The following is an 18,330-nucleotide window of genomic DNA, read 5'->3' as shown; positions in this document are numbered from 1 at the left end:
TTTTAAAAAATGGCGTTTACAAACTCTTCATATACTCGTATAAAACTAAAATTAGTAAAATTTAAATAATTCAAAATTTGTAGCGGCTGAGAGACATATTTTTTCATATGTGTAAGGTCCATCTGCAATCAAGAAGTTAATAATGTATTAATTTATGTTATAGCTAGATAAATAGCTCATGTTATAGCTTTACAGAAAAATATTAAATTGTACTCAGTACTCATATGCTGCATATGCTGTAATTAGGTATTGAAAAGTGATGCTGACAATAATATACTTGCCTAAATCAAACCATTGATTCGTAGGTATACCAGATTCTAATCTTGCAGAGGATATGGCCTCTCTTATTGCAAAAGGCACAACTATCGCCATACATGTTGCCGGCTCTCCGGTTGCTATAAAATACAATTAACAGCATTACTTCAAAATGAATATTTAGACCTACAAAAGTGATATTTTCAAATGTTCACTGAATCAGTTGTGGCATATAGTTCAATTTACCTTTGGATCCGAGTATAGCGTCGTTGCTATAAGATCTTTTCCTAAAATATATTCTAAGATCTTGAGGTATATCCCGAGCCTGCGGTACCCAGTACTCCCACGTGCGATTTGTTAATAACTCTCCAGTATCTGGATTGTATACTAAATTTTCCGAAGTCCAATAACCAAGGCCCATGACGAAAGCTCCTTCGACCTGCAAAAAATATACGTACAATTAAAATATAATCAAAACTTTTAAAAAGTTGTAACTACATGTAAGTAAACACAAGTTACATTTTCATGTAATATCAAGTTGCGTTAAGTACATATATGAAGATAAAGTATTTTTAAATGTTTATTAAATTTACTTACTTGACCAACATCTATTTCCGGGCTGACACTTCTTCCAGCGTCTTCTAATAAATCTACCCTTAACACTTCCGTTTGACCAGTTAATATATCAACTTCAACTTCGGCTATTGTTGCACCAAATATGTTATATTTTTGCACATCTGTATTATTAACATGGGCGTGCGTTTGCAGATCAATGTCAGCAGCAAACGCGCTTTGAATCAGTTCCACCCAGCTAGGGTTAGTCATCCGATTTCTGACAGGTTCTAGTTTCAGTAAGAATGCTTCACAAACTTTCTGTACGCCGATTCCCACGTATTGTGATGTCAAGCTTCCACCTGATATGAATGCATTAGGTGCTATGATAGTATTGTTCGCTTTGATTTGAACCATTTCTACTGGTATTTTGAGAAAATATGCACAGATCTGTACAGCTTTGGTGTTTATGCCTTGACCCATTTCGATACCGCTGTGTGTTATGACTACTGTACCGTCATCATGGTAAACTGACATGTTAATGTCCAAATAGAAACTGCCTACAGGAACCCATTTCATAAAAGCAACTCTCAGACCGCGTTTCTTCCATCGATTCTCTCTATTAAATTTGTCAACTGCACTTCTACGTTCTGTGTACTGAGAATTCTTCATAATAGTTTCAGACAACTCGGTCATATCTTTTTCTACTTCAGGATCTAAATTGGCTAAGCGCACTTGTATAGGGTCTAATGAAAGCTCGTAACTTATACGTTCCAGTATTGATTCCGTCATTGCTATACATTCAAGTGTACCTGTAAAAATATAACACATATCTACGTTATACCCAAATATCTAAGAAACAAAATGAAAATATAAAGGGTTTAATAAGGACCAAAATATATCCAGCAACCTCGCAAGGTATAATTTTTTGTTCTGAACATTCAATATATATTTATTAAGTACCTGGAGACCTGCACCATGTATTCGATGGATTGTCAGTAGTGGTGTTAAACGATCTGTAATTCCATCTGGCTTTGTTGTAGCAATTGTTGTAAATGTCTGTTGTGAGTGCTAAGAAGGGTTCGTTTATGATATACCCATGGTCATCATATAGATCGTAATTCAAATATTGCACCACTCCTTGAGAATCTACACCAACCTAGAATCATTCTTGAATATTAATAAAGCTAAAGTAGAAAATTTAGTATGAAAAATCTACAATTAGCACTGTTTAAGTGACATTAAAACTGCTCTGCTTCAGGCAGGTAGTTATAATTATCTTCCTGTTATTGTAATTAACAAATCGTACTTCAAAATTAGTGCTACAAGGCAGTCTCTTGCCCACAGCCCGCATGTTGTTGGTGAGCGACTGTATAAACCTGCAGGGGCGGTTCAGGCGGTGCGCGACCAAGTTGCAGGCTACGGCCACCTGCAACGAGCGCGTTATCTTGTATCCGTACGCGCCGCCGATCCGACGCACGTGCACGTCGATCCTATAAACAATTTAAATAATGTCAAAATTTGACCATGACCTTGGTAAACATAAACTGCTTTTTCTACAACTATACGCAAGTTCTTGCCGATCACAGATATTCTTAATCTTTTGAACATGCTTCCCTTAACAATCTTCTTAATTTTTCCTTTGCTCAAAAACCTTTCATCGCTTAACTTACTTGTTCTCTGGTAGATTTAGTGCTCGCGACGTAGCCACTTGCACTCCGTCCATCCACTGCGTGGCCGAATGCACTTCTAATCCTTCCTCAGTGGGCTTGGTCACACAAACCAGCGTCTCCATACAGAAATGATATTGTCCGTAGATAGTAAACGAACCATTTATTACTTTAATTACATTGCTTCCCCTGTCTGTTTGAGGTATATTCAAAAACATAGTATTTCTCCCTGCTTCATTTTTAGCTACTTTAATATCAAGAAGAGGTCTTTTTACATTTTTATATTTAACCGCTACCAATTGAGCGGCTCTGTCAGCTATTGCACGCGTTTTAGCGACAACTATTGCTATGGGTTGGTTATAATATTTAACTTTTCCGTTACACAAAAGTTCCTCGTTAATCGGACTCAGCAATGAACCGGAAGGTGTAAACGAGTTAACACCTGGTATGTCTTTTGCTGTGTAAAGTGCTACAACACCGGGCTCCCTCTGCGAACAAGAGATTCAAGTAATTAAAAGTGCTAGTGCAAGATTTGCTCTCATTAATTATTTTTTAATGTGGCAATACTTCAAATGCAAACTACTTGGACACTTACCAATGCTTTAGTTGAATCAATGACATCTATATCTCCGAGGGCCACAGTGCTGAGGACAAAGGAAGCGAACACTTCCTGCGGTAAGGGCGGTATGTCTTCCACATACATAGCCTCTCCCGAGCATTGGATCTACAAATATGCTGCTATACTTATTACTTAGGTTTAATTTAAGCGAAAGACTTGAGATTATATATAGGCTTGAAACTGCACATGAGATTACTATAGAAAATCAAATCACATCTAAAGTAACTATTGTTTTTAGAGGAATTACTTAAGTTGCAAATGAATACATTATTTATTATTACTCGCCTGCCCTTCCAGCTTTGGTATCGGTTGATTTACAGGCCACAGGGTCGGGTTTGTATCGAATATTTGTCGGCCGTCAGACACAGGCCGGCTCTCCTTGAGTTTGATCGCACCTGACCGATACCGCTGGTGCAGAATGTGCTCGGGACATAATGTTAATAGACCCTGAAATTTAAAAATATACCTCAGTATAATTTTACATATCGAAAAAAAGGTTAACATTTAAATAAATACCTTATAAAACAATGATAGGGCCAACTGCCTCCTGTATGCGACTGAGGCCTCCGGAGGATTGTCAGTCACCACTAACTCAGAGTTGAGTATGTGCAGCGCACTCTGCAGCGTCTCGTTCGTAAACAGAGCTTTTCCGACCAGATACCGCTCAGTGTTAGTTGCCCGCACGAATGTCGGCGACAGACCACCATACACTATTCTTGTTTCATGAACTATGTTATTGTATCCTTTATACAGAAATCCAGCGTGTACTATTGCGTGAGCGTTTTGAGCTCTTGGCATTACCTGTAATATTATATTCAATTTAGTTTAGTAGCTTAAATATTTGACTGTACAACTTTATAAACAAATGGAAGTGAACCTTAAAAGTCACCACTTTGTAGTCTTTCAGAGGAGGTAAAAGCACATTAAGAATAATTTTTCCTCTCATGTTTTCTTTGAGAAAACCTTGCATTGTCACAACCTTTCGAAGTCCAATTGGATACACTGAAATAAAATTATTTTACTATTAAAAATTACTGTAATAATTTTAAACATGTGTTTATCTGTAATACTTACAAATTGTGATTTGAGCTCCGACTGTTTCAAATAGCAGAAAAATATCTGATGTGAATTCACGATGCTCATGTTTAATCATCAGGTTTCCAGCTATTGTACCGAGCTATAACATTAATATTTAAATAAAATAAGTAAAAACTACTATCATATTCTAATAACTTAAGGGTTGTAAAAAGTTCATCAATGTTTATCTAGTATAAAAAATAGTCATCTTTTAACATAAATTCTCATCATGCACGAACCACCTAAGAAATATTAATTTATTCATTCTCTTTTACCACTGTAGAGCTTAAATCACTTACATTTCTCACTGGTATGTGGGCAACGAGAGTAAGATGATCGTAAAGCTGCAGTAGATATTCAAAATTATTGCGTCTTGACAATCGCAAGAACACCTCCATAGTCTCGCTGATGGTCGAGCCCGCTCCAATCACCAAGTTTTGATCCAACAACACTTGCTTCAACTCGCCCACCATGCTGATATCTATTAGTATTCTGGGATACCGGAATATAGGATATGCACCTGACAACAAATACAATATGAAAATCTACGAGAAACTCGCAAGATGGAATTATGAATCAGGGTAGAAATACAAACCTCCTACTAATCATATTGGTATTCAAATGGAAATGTTCAGATTTCCTAATTAACTGTACTATTATCTATGAATTCAGAGTAGAAAATTGTAAATACATAATTAGACTTAACAATGCAAGTTTGTTAAATGGTCCTGCTGTTTTTTGATTTGCATAAAATAAAAAATGTTTATATCTAATTGACATTAGTATACCTTTAGCAGTGTTCCCGGCGACCAGCATGTAAGAGTCGTCGCCTTTCACTCGCAATATATTGAAGGCATCAATTAATTCCAAAACTCTAAACCATTCGCGACCGTCCTCTAACTTCACGTGAATAACCTTTTGATTTTCTACTTCATCTTTATTTACAACGCACCACTCGTAGTCATCGCAATCGGTCTTACATTCGTCTCCTGTCTTTTTACAAATCTGTAGATCCTCTATATCATATATCTTGTTCCAATTCGGAGCATCTGTTGCGAATTTCTTGAATGCGTGAAGAATTGGCCGGTAGCCTGTGCATCTGCAGACGTTGCTCCCGAAAGACTGCTCTATTTCTAACATGGTACGGTCCTTTTTGCTCTGCAATAGACTTTTGTATTGAGTGTAATATAGGGGAGTGTTATTTACATCCCATTCCTTATGTCTTACCTGTGCATGGCCATTACCCAGCCGGGGCTACAGTAGCCACACTGCGATCCGTTGTTCTCTGCGAGCGTCTTCTGTATCACGTGGTAACCTTTCAGTTTGTTCCCCAGGTGCTCAATGGTCGTCACATCCCAGTCTTGGCAGGATGTTACGGAAACCATACACTGTATTAGAGAAATTAATACAATTCTAACATTAAATTTTATTACATTAAATTCATTTGGTATTACTTTTAATACCGCAAACATAATTCTCTACCGAAATTATTTAACTTTAATAACTGAATACAAATATATAATCAAGTCAAGGTTAATAACTATGTATTTTTTGTATATATTAACTCTGAGATACTTTCATATACGCAACTAATGAATGTCCATTGGCAGCGACGCCTAAATTATGAAGTATTTATTGATGTGGACAGAAAATACTTTTCTGTGAGTCAATAGACTAACAAAAGAAGTTACACCTACCGCGTTGACAGATGTGTTTGTTGCGCCGGGACACTTCACAGCGGACACGATGCAGGCACCGCAGCCGGCCTCGCGGCACATGTATTTAGTGCCCGGCAGACGCAAAATGTCCCTGATGAAGTCCAACAGAGTAGTGTCCGAGCTCACCTCGCAACCCACTGCAACAAACCTTCTATCACTCACTCTCCTGTTCTAGTACACTATTTTTTCCACTTGGTGTTTGTGTGTGCGTTTTCCTACACTCACAATTGCCCATCTATCACCCAACTGCGAAGACATGCATTCTGAATTAATCATGAGCCGCAATAAAATTTTAATATTTAATGTATGGTATTTTGAATGTAGACGTGATTCAGACGGGTGCTTGTCAACAATGGTTTAAAATGCGCTTTATAACTCAAGTCACTTTGTGGCAAAAGTCCTCAAACACGAAATCTCAAAAATTTAAGAATAATTAATTCTCGTTATCATTTCAAAAATCTTGCAGAACGGGATCCCACATGACCTAGGCTGCGGTGAAAGTGCATGACTTGGAATTTTAAAACACACTTCTTAAAACTGAGCATGGCTATGATAATAATTTACTAGGACGTACATTCACTTTTGGTGTAAAGAATAAATTAGATTGTAAGACGTAGAGAGTTAGATGATTTGAGAAGTTCTTTGCTCTTTCCTTTGCAAGTCCTTAGTCAAAGGACTAAGTAATAAAAATAATAACAAATGTTCTATTGTAAGAAAAAGCTTAATCAAAGCGGATAAATTTTCAATGTATTCTTAAACATTTTTAGGTCACAAATTTGTCCGGCGTTCTCAGAGGAGCCTACCGAAAGTCCATTTGTCTGTCTAGTGGTTTAGAAATGCATAGGAGACAAATATTGTTTTTATTTACCGCGACCGAGTTCGTGTATAGTTAAAAAAAAACTGAGTAGAGTCCTAAATGCTACTCCAGAATGTAATGTAAGTCTGTTCCAAATAACGTCGAGATTCATTTAGCCAAACAAGCATCCATGCAGACAAACTTTCGTATTTGTCATATTAATAACTAAGATAATAGAAGATATTAAATCTCAAATGTTTAGTTACGACCATAATTTGTAACTTTTTGATTTTATCTTTTTTTTTAGATGGCTACAGGTTTTATCATTAGATCAATTTAAATTTTTCTCACTGAATTAAAAAAAGTATAACAAAAAATCTCATAAAAACGCACCCGAGCACTCGACTCCATTGACTTTGAACCTGATGCGATCCATGACCAACTGCCACGCGCGCCGCCCGCCAACTGGTCAACACGGTCAGATCACCATGTCGCCACCACCACACAAACAACATGCATTCTGTTTATATAAAAATTAATCTTTGGGTAATCTTATTATTCTCGTGGGTTTCGCGTTTATGGAATTATGCAAATTGTTTGTAAAAGTGGGGTTATAGAAAAGGTACTCAATTTTTTTTGAAACAATAAAAAATACATTTATACAAGAATACAGTCCTTGTCAATTTTTATAGGCTTTGTTGTGCTTCTTACAAAATGTGACTTCAATTAAAGGTCACAGCTGCAATATTTAGATGGAAGTGAAGGAAATATTTAGGTGGATTCAAGAAGATTTCTATGTTCAGTACAGAGCCTCTGTTGTCTCCTAATATGCCGATTGCAAGTCTTTCATATAATACTTAAAGCTTAATTAAGTCATGTAACGAGTACTTTCGATGTTATTAATAGGTGTATCTCAGACCTTTATAATATCAGGGAACGCTGCATCAGCAGTTCCTCTGGTTTTGCAGATGTCTATGGGTGTCGTTGATGACCTCGGTGTTAGCGCTGATAGTTTGATCCTTTCTCTTATAAAAAATAAATGTTGAGATCACTTACGAAAAACTTGTTAAGAGAAAGCGTAAGGGTTTAAGTAATGTCATTTGCTCTAATAACAAAATAAGTAAACATAAATCAGTGAACTAACGCTGAGAATAATGAGCGTATAAACATTTAAAACAGGTTTTAATTTGTCAGATTTTACGTCTTGTTGCAGCAGGTTTTAGTTTTATTTGTTTGTTTGTGGGTCTTCAGACTTATAACTCACTAGCTGACGCCCGCGATTCCGTCCGCATGGAGTTAAAAAAACTCAATTACAGTGAAACCTGGTTAAGTGAGACATCATGGGACCTGCAATGTCGTTTCACTTATAGAGGTATTCCATTTACCCAGTGTCTCAGATATACAGGTATAAATAAATATCTGTCTCATTTACAGAGGGTTCCATTAATAGAGGTGAGAATACAGGTTATTTCAGTTATACAGTTGCGATCATTAAATAAAATAACGTTCAAAATTTGTACTTACGTACTTGGAATTACGTGTGGAATTTGTGGGTAGAATAAGAATGAGTAAACAAACAATGTTATCTCAGTTACAGAGGTTTATGCATATAAAATTTACTCGCTGTCTCAGTTATAGAGGTAACTACGATGATAAATCGAAAGAACAAATCCCAGATATAGAGGTTTACCTCGTCCCACTAACAGAGGTAATTCAGTGCCAAAGTGTTGGGACCTCAGCATGAGTTCCAGTTATGGAGGTTTCTCATTTATCCAGGTCCCACTTAACCAAGTTTCACTGTAGTAGCTGTTAGAAGTCTGTTCTTCCAGATTATCTTCTACATTTGTGCCAAGATCCCTTCAGCCGTACCGAAGATACTTTCAAACAAACAAACCATCCATCCATATAAACTTTCGCATTTGTAATGTTGGTATGACTAGTCCAAAACAAAAATTTATAATTATATTTTATTTGCCCATCCAAAAAACTGGTTTTAATATCAGATAAAGGGGATGATAGGTCCCAACTCGCACTGCGGTACGTTTCGCGAAGACATAAACGCTACTTACGCACAATTTGTTCAATTGCATATTTTAAAATGTAAAAATTTGTAGATAACAAATAAGAATTTATAAAATAATTTAACTTATACATTTGAAACACTCAACTCACACACATTCAATTTTGTTATCAAATAATACTTATCTTGTTCGTTAACGCAAGTTTGAATATACATTATTAAGACTTATTATATTGCGATATACGAATTTGTAATAAACTCACATTTCCTCCACATTATTGTATAATATAATGCCATTACAGTAAACATGAGTTGTTAAGACCACGTTTCCACTAGCGTTACTAGCCACGTTTCAGTCGCACGCCTATTTATTATATTATGTATCTGTGTGTGTAAACTACATATATCCATTTTCATCATTGGCGTAACGGCTAATCGCTTAGTTGAAACGCTGTTTTAGTGTGGCCCCCTTGTATCAAATTATACCATGACGCCACGCTTGGCGGATCAACGCTGAGAGGAAGACATTAAGAAGCTTTGTTTTTAATTCTTTTGTTACGACTATGCGTTAAAATCAGCAAAGGTTGTTTTTTCCTATAGTAACTTAGTAACATTAAATTACAATATGTTGTGAAAATGTAAACTTTGTTAAGCGTTAATACTGTCGCTTCTCTTTTCTTTATTGTTGTATTTTTTTTATGTTTTTATGGATTCAATTATAATAAGGGTGTTGTCATTTAAATGAATTAAAGTTATATTCGTAATGAAGAAAGAAAGGAAGTTAATTATATATAACATTTAATTTTGTTGTAGCCGAAATATTAGCTGCGCTGTTTTCTAAGAGAATAAAGGGGTATTAAAGCATATTCTTGTATGAGTTTCGATAGAGGATATATCTATTATCTATTAGTATAGCTGATCACTGCAAGTATCCTGCTACTTACTTGTAAAGCGTGTATTTTGCCAACTTTCATAAAAATGGATAGCTCGAAAGTGATACACCATTGGCAAGACTTGTGTTGCAGTCAGACTGTTTAACATGATAACTATAATTGAACAACTACCATTCCTACCATATTACCGTGACAGTTATGTATTTGACCGACAGATTCAAGTGGATTACATATATACAGGGAAGTTTCTATTTTAATTACAAAACATTCGTTGAGATTTAAAAAAGTTCTTATGCTTTTATAAATAATGAATTGCATTTATTCGGTTTTGTGAAACAATTCTCTCATGGCACGGCAGTTAGAAATTTCGGTTCCAGCAAGTGGTCCTGTCAAGCAAGTTGTAGGCGCTATGAAGTTTCGATGATTTGTCTTATAGTGTGTACGATGCGCTTAGAGTACGATACACTAAATATTACAATCAAGATTTTATAATTACACTAATAACTGTTCATAAAAATATAGACTAAGGTCGCAATGACCCCGCGAAACAATCAATGAATAAATGTTAAAATGAAATTGTCACAAATAATAATAAAAAATCAGTAGACGAATGTAAAACGTGTATTGCTTAGTTTAATACTTTTAATAACAATCTTGCCGCGGTAGCAAAATTATATTTTGTTTATTTCATAAACATAGGATTTACCAATGGTCACTTTCTTTTTCATAGGATAATCAACTGTAACACTCTGTATCTTTCTCGCAACTTCTTCAATTTCCTTCATTTGTCTTTCTTTATCTTCGGGTTGTTGTCTTCTGAATCTATTTTCGGGCTGCGGGTACACAATTTTTGGCACTTTTTTCTTTCCCTCGGCAGCGGCATTTTGAAAATATTGTCTACAATTGTGAACTATCGGTTCTAAAAGTTTTCTCGTTTTGGGGAAGGTCTTATCTTCATACTTTTTCCTACACGTAGGGCACATGACAAGGGCGTTGTACGACCGCTTATTTTTGTTGAACATATTTTTCAGCTCTATTCCGTATAAACTTTCAAGACCTAGGTTCTGCCCATCCACCGTCACCGATTCTCTAAAATTACTAACTTTTGATCGCTTTATAGTTTTTTTCTTGGCATCTTTTTTCGGCGTCATCGAGGTGGTGGTCTTATTACGGAAAAAAAATGGGAACTTGAAATTTTTCAACACCCTGCAATGAAAAAACACTTTGGATAATAAAATATTTTTAATACATATTTATATATAAAAACATTTAAAAAGTTACCCTTTCTTTTCTGGATGATGGATCGCGGTGTAATCTACGAGGTTATTGTGATAATTAATTTTCGGTTGATAGTGTTGATTACTCGCCGAGTTATCTTTCTTCGATTCGGCCAAAGATGCAAAGTCGTAATCGAATTCCTTTTGATTTGGCAGCTCGTCTGACGCCTTGACAGCCTCCGTGACTTTGGCCACGTCGGTGTCTTCTATGTTAAGATAGTCCGTCCAACTATCACGTCTGTCGTCACCTGAGTTTTGATCCATAAGGTTTTTAAGATTTTCATAATCCATATAATCATTTGAACTAAATTTTCTGTAGCTGAAATGTAATACCCAATTACAACAAGATATGACATGTTTGCTTCTCAAATCAAATTTCTAGACCAACTTGGAATCTCAATTTTAGAAGATCGTCCAAGATAGTCAACAACCAGATAGTCGTACTTCGAATTTCCATTACGTACAGAAATATAATAACACAGACTGTATACGAATAAAAAATATTATTTTTATAATAATTTCATAGTTTAATGAGGTTACAGTTATTATTTCATGATAATTATTGACTACAATTTTGCAAAGTATTTAGGTAAACAGGATCCTGATCCTACTTCAGAATATTTAGCACAATCAATCCTCACTCCTATGCATGTGGTCTAAGGTCATTAGCTTAAAGGTTATTTTTACATACTCTTTCCGCTTTCCGTCGCCGTACTGCAGCTTGTGCTGTTTCTTGTTGCCTGAGTTCTGTATGAAGCTGGCCACGTCGAACTGCGCCACCGGCTCGTTGTTGTCCAAAGGCACCTCGTAGCGTTTCTTGTACAAGTTTCTCTTTTGCGTTTTAAACTTTTTATAATGGCTCACGATGTCGTGTCTATGATTACCCTTCAGTCTAAAATTCCTTGATTCATTATTTATATAATCATAACAAAACGATAAGTGAACAAAAAATAAGTAACTTAGTAAAAAATATCGTAACATCTTTAGCGTGACATGATCTGTCAAATCGTAATGAAATGTTCTTTTAAAACGTTAAATTATCACCATACAAATGAGTTCGTAATAGATAGTAATAGACACAATTTCCTTGCTGAAACCTCTTTAGTTCTCTTCATATCTAAACCCACTGATCTCTATAAATGGACAGGCTATAAACCGTGGTATTTTGTGCCTATTTGATTTGCGCCATTTTGGCGCGGACGACTGCGGTTGGTAGCGCAGGTGAGGATTCTAACTAATATTACAAATAGAATTAACTGTCAAGATTTTGAACTGGCGCGTTTAAAGTCTAAAAGAAGCATAAGCTGGCATTTTCAAGCAATGTGGTTTCCATTTGTGGAGATCACTGTCTAAATCCTAACGATTGGAAGTGGTTAATAGAAAGATGAATAAGCTCGACTGACTTAACCTCTATAACACTCCGAGTCGAATAACACCTCATTCGTCAAAATTGGTTTAGGGTACAGGGTGCCACAATGTAATGGAATAACCCTACTTTTGGACCGGATACCGAATGTCCGGATACTATGATATACTACGAATATATACGTTATAATGTTGAAGGGATATTTCTCATGACCGCAAGGTACACTTCACCGGAGCCGACCCTTACGTGACGCTGCGTAGCAGATCAGATCTGCCTAACGGCGTGGTCACCGTAAATCTCCTTAATTTATGGTAACCATTTGTCGACACTTGTTAAGTTGGCCATAATATATCATGTTACGAGATTGTCTTACTCAGTTTACTCAGATTGTTTCAACCAAATATCCATCCATCTAAACTTTCGCATTTTTAATATTAGTAACTCGCTGAAAACTTTGCGTTTTAATACACAAATATTTTTTGAATATAATTTAGCTGTTCATATTTCCCAGGTCTTTGATGCTATAGATGTTGTTGAGCAATCGATAAGAACTCCGTTAAAGTCAAACTTGAACCGTAATAATTAATTTAAAAAAACGCTTAGTAATTTACACTGTGATACAAAAAAGAAATACCATATTTTTTTTATTTTTTTATATTGAAAAAGTTAGAGCTTGACCACGATCTCAACCGATGAGGTGAAGATGTGGTCTAAAGATGGTACGCGCTAGCTTTGTATATGCCTATTCACTCTACTCTTGAAGGCCCCCACATCGTACTTGGACGGAAAAACTGACGCCGGCAACTTATTCCAATCCTTAGCAGTACGCACAAGGAACGATGATTCAAACTAATGAAATAATATAATCCCACTGAAATCAGAGCTATAGCGGAAATTAATGAACTGTTATGATTTCAAAAAAGAAGGAAAGTATCTAATGATCATAATAAACTTTGGACTTTCGCATAATATGTTAGAGAATCTCGTTCCAAACATAATCTTTAATTTATAATTTGATCATTCGTCTTACAAGAGCTGCCAGTGTCCAGGAATGTATTCAAGTTGTTGTCGTTGTAGCGCTCCGCCTGCTCTATGTAAACGCTAAGTTATGCAAGAGGGGATCGACAAGCTCGTAGTTTGGGAAGGATCATGCCTAACGTTACCTTATTGAAATGTTATAAAAAAAACGGGATATTTATAATTATTATTGTACAAATTTTATAAAAAACTACTTCAACGTCGATATAATTTTATAAGTGACACTGTCGAAACCAAGTACCTGTTATGTAGAATATAATAGAATATAATACCCTCTCGTAAATGACACTCGATAAGGGCAATAAACCATAAATGTGGTCTATCTCTACCAGTAATAAATCAAGATAATCGAAAGAAATATTTCTCAAAATTTGTTTTTTCCTTGTGCAAATTGCTGTATCGCATCGGAGCCATATAAATCCCACATATCCGTATGTCGACTAAATCCTTTAAGCTTATCGGATCAAACATGTTACCTGTTGAGTTAGGACATTATCCCCGAAAATATTGTGAAAATACAAGGCCGTCTAAAGTGAAAACACCTACTGAATTATTTATATATGTTACGTGAAAATAGCTGAGGTAAACCTGCCTTTTGTTAGGAAAATCTGTTATATGCTTCTGTCACTTTTACATAAGAAAACATTTAACAACATTGAAGAGGAAATGTTATGTGTAAACACAAAGGAATTTGGTTAAGAAATTTATATTTAAGGTTAAACAATAATAATATGTTTTACTAAAATGTTCTGTCATCTACTTCGAATACCTTAGGAAAAGATCAGTTATGGAATTCGTTAGGCACGTCGAAGGGCTGAGGCTAGTTGGATGCCGACGTAGAGCCTTCCTTTAAGCGGCGAACGACATTGAAGCCGCGTTCCTGAAAATCCTAAAATATACTGTTATCAAATTAATAGAATAAACTTTATCAACACAATTTCGAATATTTAAGAGAGAAACAATCTTGCTAATAATAATGTAATTTGATTAAATAGAGAAAACGTAATTAGTAATTTAACTCCGACCGGAATCAAATAGAAAAGCAATTCAGTTAAATAGTGTGGAGACATCCGTATAATAAACCCATATTTGATATCTCTGTCTTTTTCCAAAACAATGAGAGGGTCGAAAATTATAATACCATAGTATGAATGTTTCGTCATTCGAAACTCCCATTAAATAAACGTCCACAAAAATAAATTCAGTTTAAATTTAATATAACTAACTTAGCAAGCCCACCTCCATTACTCGCTGACAGAAGTCCTTTTAAAACAAAATAGTACTTATGTGCGATTACTTAACCGCTGAGACTGTACTATGATAAATTTAATTACTTGTTATCTTAAATAGAAGGTAGATAGAGGTCCGAAATAAGTGAGATAGCGCGGCGAGGCGTGCTCCGAACCTCGCCGCAACCCATTAAGGAATTTTGGTGCGGTCGCGCCGAAAGGCCCACCGAACTTACTTAATAGAGATGTCTAGTGCCGACTTAACTTAATCTTAAATAACGTTACTACAGAATTTAAAATTAACAATTCATTCATTTTATAATGTAACATATAACGTAACTATTGTATAACTGAATCTTATCTGAGAGTAATCGCTTGTCTTACGATTTTCTTACATTTCTATTAGATTATAAATTAAAAATAACATCGACTAAGTACACGTTTAGTTGGTTTTCTTCTTACTGCTTACCTTATTAGTTTTGCCGAGTCTTCTTGAAATATACTTCAGTACAAAAAAATCGAATGAAAGAAACTTACGAAGTAGGCTCATTATTTTAGTTTTGGAATAGAATTTTTGATTCAACAAAAAAACAATTACTCGTGTTCGTAATACATAAAGTAACGAGACAGATAATAATTAATTCATTTCTGTGTCGGTGAGCATGCGGCGCGGACGGCGGCGTCAAGTTGATGCAGCTCGGTCCATGCCGGATGAATATTCAGAAAGCCTTTGAGGTCTCGCTCGAGGTATTTCGATAAAACGCGGCAATGCAAATCCACAAAATGTTTCCCAAGTAGTACCGTACATAAGAAAACCTGAATAAACATCGAGGAAAAAAACATGTTTTTGTTTTTTACTTTTAAAAATATGAACAGAATTGAAAAAATAATAGGTATTTTATTAATTTATTTTATAAAGTTACTAAGCATTTTATGCCAATGGCCGCACATTTTCTGTGCTGTGGTTTAACAAATAAAAAAGTTACCGCTCGCTAAGTGAAGGTGATAAAAGATAAATGAATCTATTCCGGTAATTTTGCGACGCAAAATTAACTTGCAAGCTCTTAATCTAATTTTATGTAGACCGTTTATTTATTCTACTTACTTCCAACGTTCTACTAACTCTACCTTTCTAAAAATATGTTGCTTAGTTTTAAAAAAGAAATTACGGTCAATCATCAACATCTAATGAATAATTGTCAAGACTCTATCTAGATCTCTTAAACAACTTCTGGGATAAAAAAAAACCTTACTAAAAGTAAAAGATGTGTTTTATTTTGCTAACCACGAATCCATTTCAACTATTGTCTAACTTATAACAGACGTCAAGCAGAGAACGTAATAATAGTAAATATCTTTAATATTTTTGACAACCCCGAAATCCAATCCTTTCAAAGCGGATTTTATATAAATACCATTTTAAAAAATAGGATAATTTAGATAAGAAAAAACGATTATAGTTGTTATTAATAAAAATTTGACAATTTATAGTGATATATTGGTTATAATCATTTTATATTATGACTAAACTGTAACGACTGTAAAATGTAAACGACATTTTATTTAATTTAAAATATTACAGAGAAAGGTTCCGTTTAGGAATTGAACATAATTTTCAACGACATAAGTCACTAAGTGACAGTCGCCATAAGAGTTCGTCGAAAGCAGTTGAACTTGCGAATTGAAATTGAATTTGAATTTATGAAGTAACTTAGTCCTATTTTGTGAGAAAAATTTATTAAAAATGGACAAAAAAAACATCGCCATCGTGGAGATAACTAGACCGCTGAGGAAAATGTTAAACTATTTTTCTAAGGTATTTTTAATAGAAAATTCATTCGGCATGTACTGCGGAGGATACCGCATCACCGGTTTTCAACGAACCCTAAAATGCATTGTAATATTTTGTAGTTTTGCTTTTGTTATAAATATCTTTGTTGCAGGAATTAGCAAATAAACACAAGATCCAATTACAATCTAAGATGTTATCGTAGATACTTCAAATAATGAGGTACGATTTCACTTTAAATGAAAATCTCCTTTAGTCCACATATAGTTTCAAAAAACTTCACTTTTTTACGGTTTAATTTTTATGGTTCTTAAGTAATCCCTTAAATGTTGCCCTTTTTGGCTGTAGTCTAAACTGTCACAGCTGTATAAGAATTATTTAAAAAAAATTACAAAAAAGTTAGCGATGATATATTTATCTTTTACGTTTTTCACACAATAGCCATTTTATTATATTAAAAAAATCAAAAATTACAATGATATTACAAAATTCTTTGACAACTCGGTGAAAATCAACATTGTTAATGCCATTACAATTTTTTTTGCTAATGATTCTGTAGAATTGAGCAAAAGGTTAAATATTTAAAAGTTAATAATGTCATGGTAGAAATAATTGAAATAAAATTTACTACAATTAACAGCATCAATAGGCGAAGGGAAACAATACGACCCTGTACTAAATTAATAACTTTTTGAACTACTTTTTCAAAAGCATCTGTACAAATATGAGTTGAGCGTATAAATAGGTCGAAAAGATAGGTGGTCGTAATTAGTGCACGAAATGAAGCCAGCTTTACATCGGACATCCGACGCGACGCCAGCGCCACCCCGTAGCTCGCCAATTACCACGAAAAATACACTTTTATAAATCTCACTTCACGTCAAACTATTTTTACAAAATTCTTTTATCATACGTTGTTTTATTCAAGTCTCTTCTAATTCTTTGTGTGCTCTTAAAATGAGAAAAATATTTTTATAAACTGCTTGCTTTAAATGTGATCAAATTTTTATTTAGATTATATAAATATAAAATTTTATATGAATGAACCGTTTCTAAATGCAATATATTTTGAATTATATAAATAATGAATGACTTAAAGCATATGCTTCAATTTTATAAAATACTGAATTAATTGTGCACACATAGAGCCAGCTAAGTCCTAAGAACAAAATAAGCAGCTTTATTGAAGTCACTCTGTATAGATCGATCACTTGATACTGGTTGCTTTCTGAGACTAAAATCTCAACTTGGACTGCGAAGTTCGATACCACGATCTTTAATATTATGTTACTATTTTCATTGTGTTTCGCAGTAAATTGATAGGAAAATGTTACACAAAATATTCTGTAAAAGAAAATAAAATGACGTATTGTATTTATAAGAATTACAAAAATTTAAACGACCTTCCATCAAAAAACTTAGTAAGAGACAAAACAAGCGCCCGCATAATTTGCGAGCAATAGTGCAAAAGTGTGTTTATTTGCGATCGTTTTGCAACAGGCGCTATCGCCCGCACTGGAATAGTAAAATTGTATCGCATTCGTTTTGGAAAATGATAGAAAAAATGCTCAAACATAAAACATCACTTTTTTACAGAAATATATTTTCAAATATGACGACTTACGACTGACAAGTAGTTAAAAGTTTCCACCTAAAACTAGGTTACACCGGAGAGGAATGATTAAAACGCAATCTGTCAGCGGTGCGTAAGGACTCGTCGAGGCAACAGAGCGTGAGGACTCGGCGAGGCAGCTGTGAGAGGTCTCGGCGAGGCAGCGACGCGGGCTAACGACGTAAGAAACCGCCGCACCGGGACCTCAGGCGCGCTTCTAATTGCTGACGGTGGAATTTAATGAGCGATAGAGATTATTTTAACAGTTTCCGCACGCACGTGTAGTTGCTAAAGACGAGTGGAAGCTCAAGTACTGACTGACCTGTACTGTAGTTAGTAACAGTACTAACCATCATATAATTCATACTAACTAATGTTACTTCAAACTTTCGTGGTTTTTATTAATATACTGAAATATC

General features: G+C 34.9%; 2 protein-coding genes across 2 annotated transcripts; both read right to left on the bottom strand.

The window, feature by feature from the left end:
• Positions 1-51: 51 nt before the first annotated feature.
• LOC106710107 (aldehyde oxidase 1-like) lies at positions 52-7,191 on the bottom strand. Its single transcript, XM_014502084.2, has 17 exons — positions 7,081-7,191; positions 5,871-6,028; positions 5,401-5,561; positions 4,962-5,341; positions 4,473-4,693; positions 4,171-4,273; positions 3,974-4,098; positions 3,613-3,897; positions 3,382-3,543; positions 3,073-3,201; positions 2,481-2,965; positions 2,117-2,300; positions 1,771-1,966; positions 853-1,619; positions 502-694; positions 282-395; positions 52-122 (listed from the first exon to the last, which is right to left on the bottom strand). Exons 1-17 carry the CDS (start codon positions 7,121-7,123, stop codon positions 52-54), a joined length of 3,777 nt encoding a protein of 1,258 aa, XP_014357570.2. The 5' UTR covers positions 7,124-7,191.
• A 3,070-nt stretch (positions 7,192-10,261) lies between these two features.
• On the bottom strand, positions 10,262-11,858 carry LOC106710127. The gene is made up of 3 exons (XM_014502113.2): positions 11,569-11,858; positions 10,882-11,196; positions 10,262-10,806 (listed from the first exon to the last, which is right to left on the bottom strand). The coding sequence occupies exons 1-3, from the start codon at positions 11,856-11,858 to the stop codon at positions 10,272-10,274; spliced, it is 1,140 nt and encodes a 379-aa protein (XP_014357599.2). The 3' UTR covers positions 10,262-10,271.
• Between the last annotated feature and the right edge of the window lie 6,472 nt (positions 11,859-18,330).

The sequence above is a fragment of the Papilio machaon genome, chromosome 14 (genome assembly GCF_912999745.1).
Source record: "Papilio machaon chromosome 14, ilPapMach1.1, whole genome shotgun sequence".
NCBI lineage: Eukaryota > Metazoa > Arthropoda > Insecta > Lepidoptera > Papilionidae > Papilio > Papilio machaon.
Note: the sequence above shows the minus strand (reverse complement) of the source record. Positions and strands in the feature narration are given on the sequence as shown.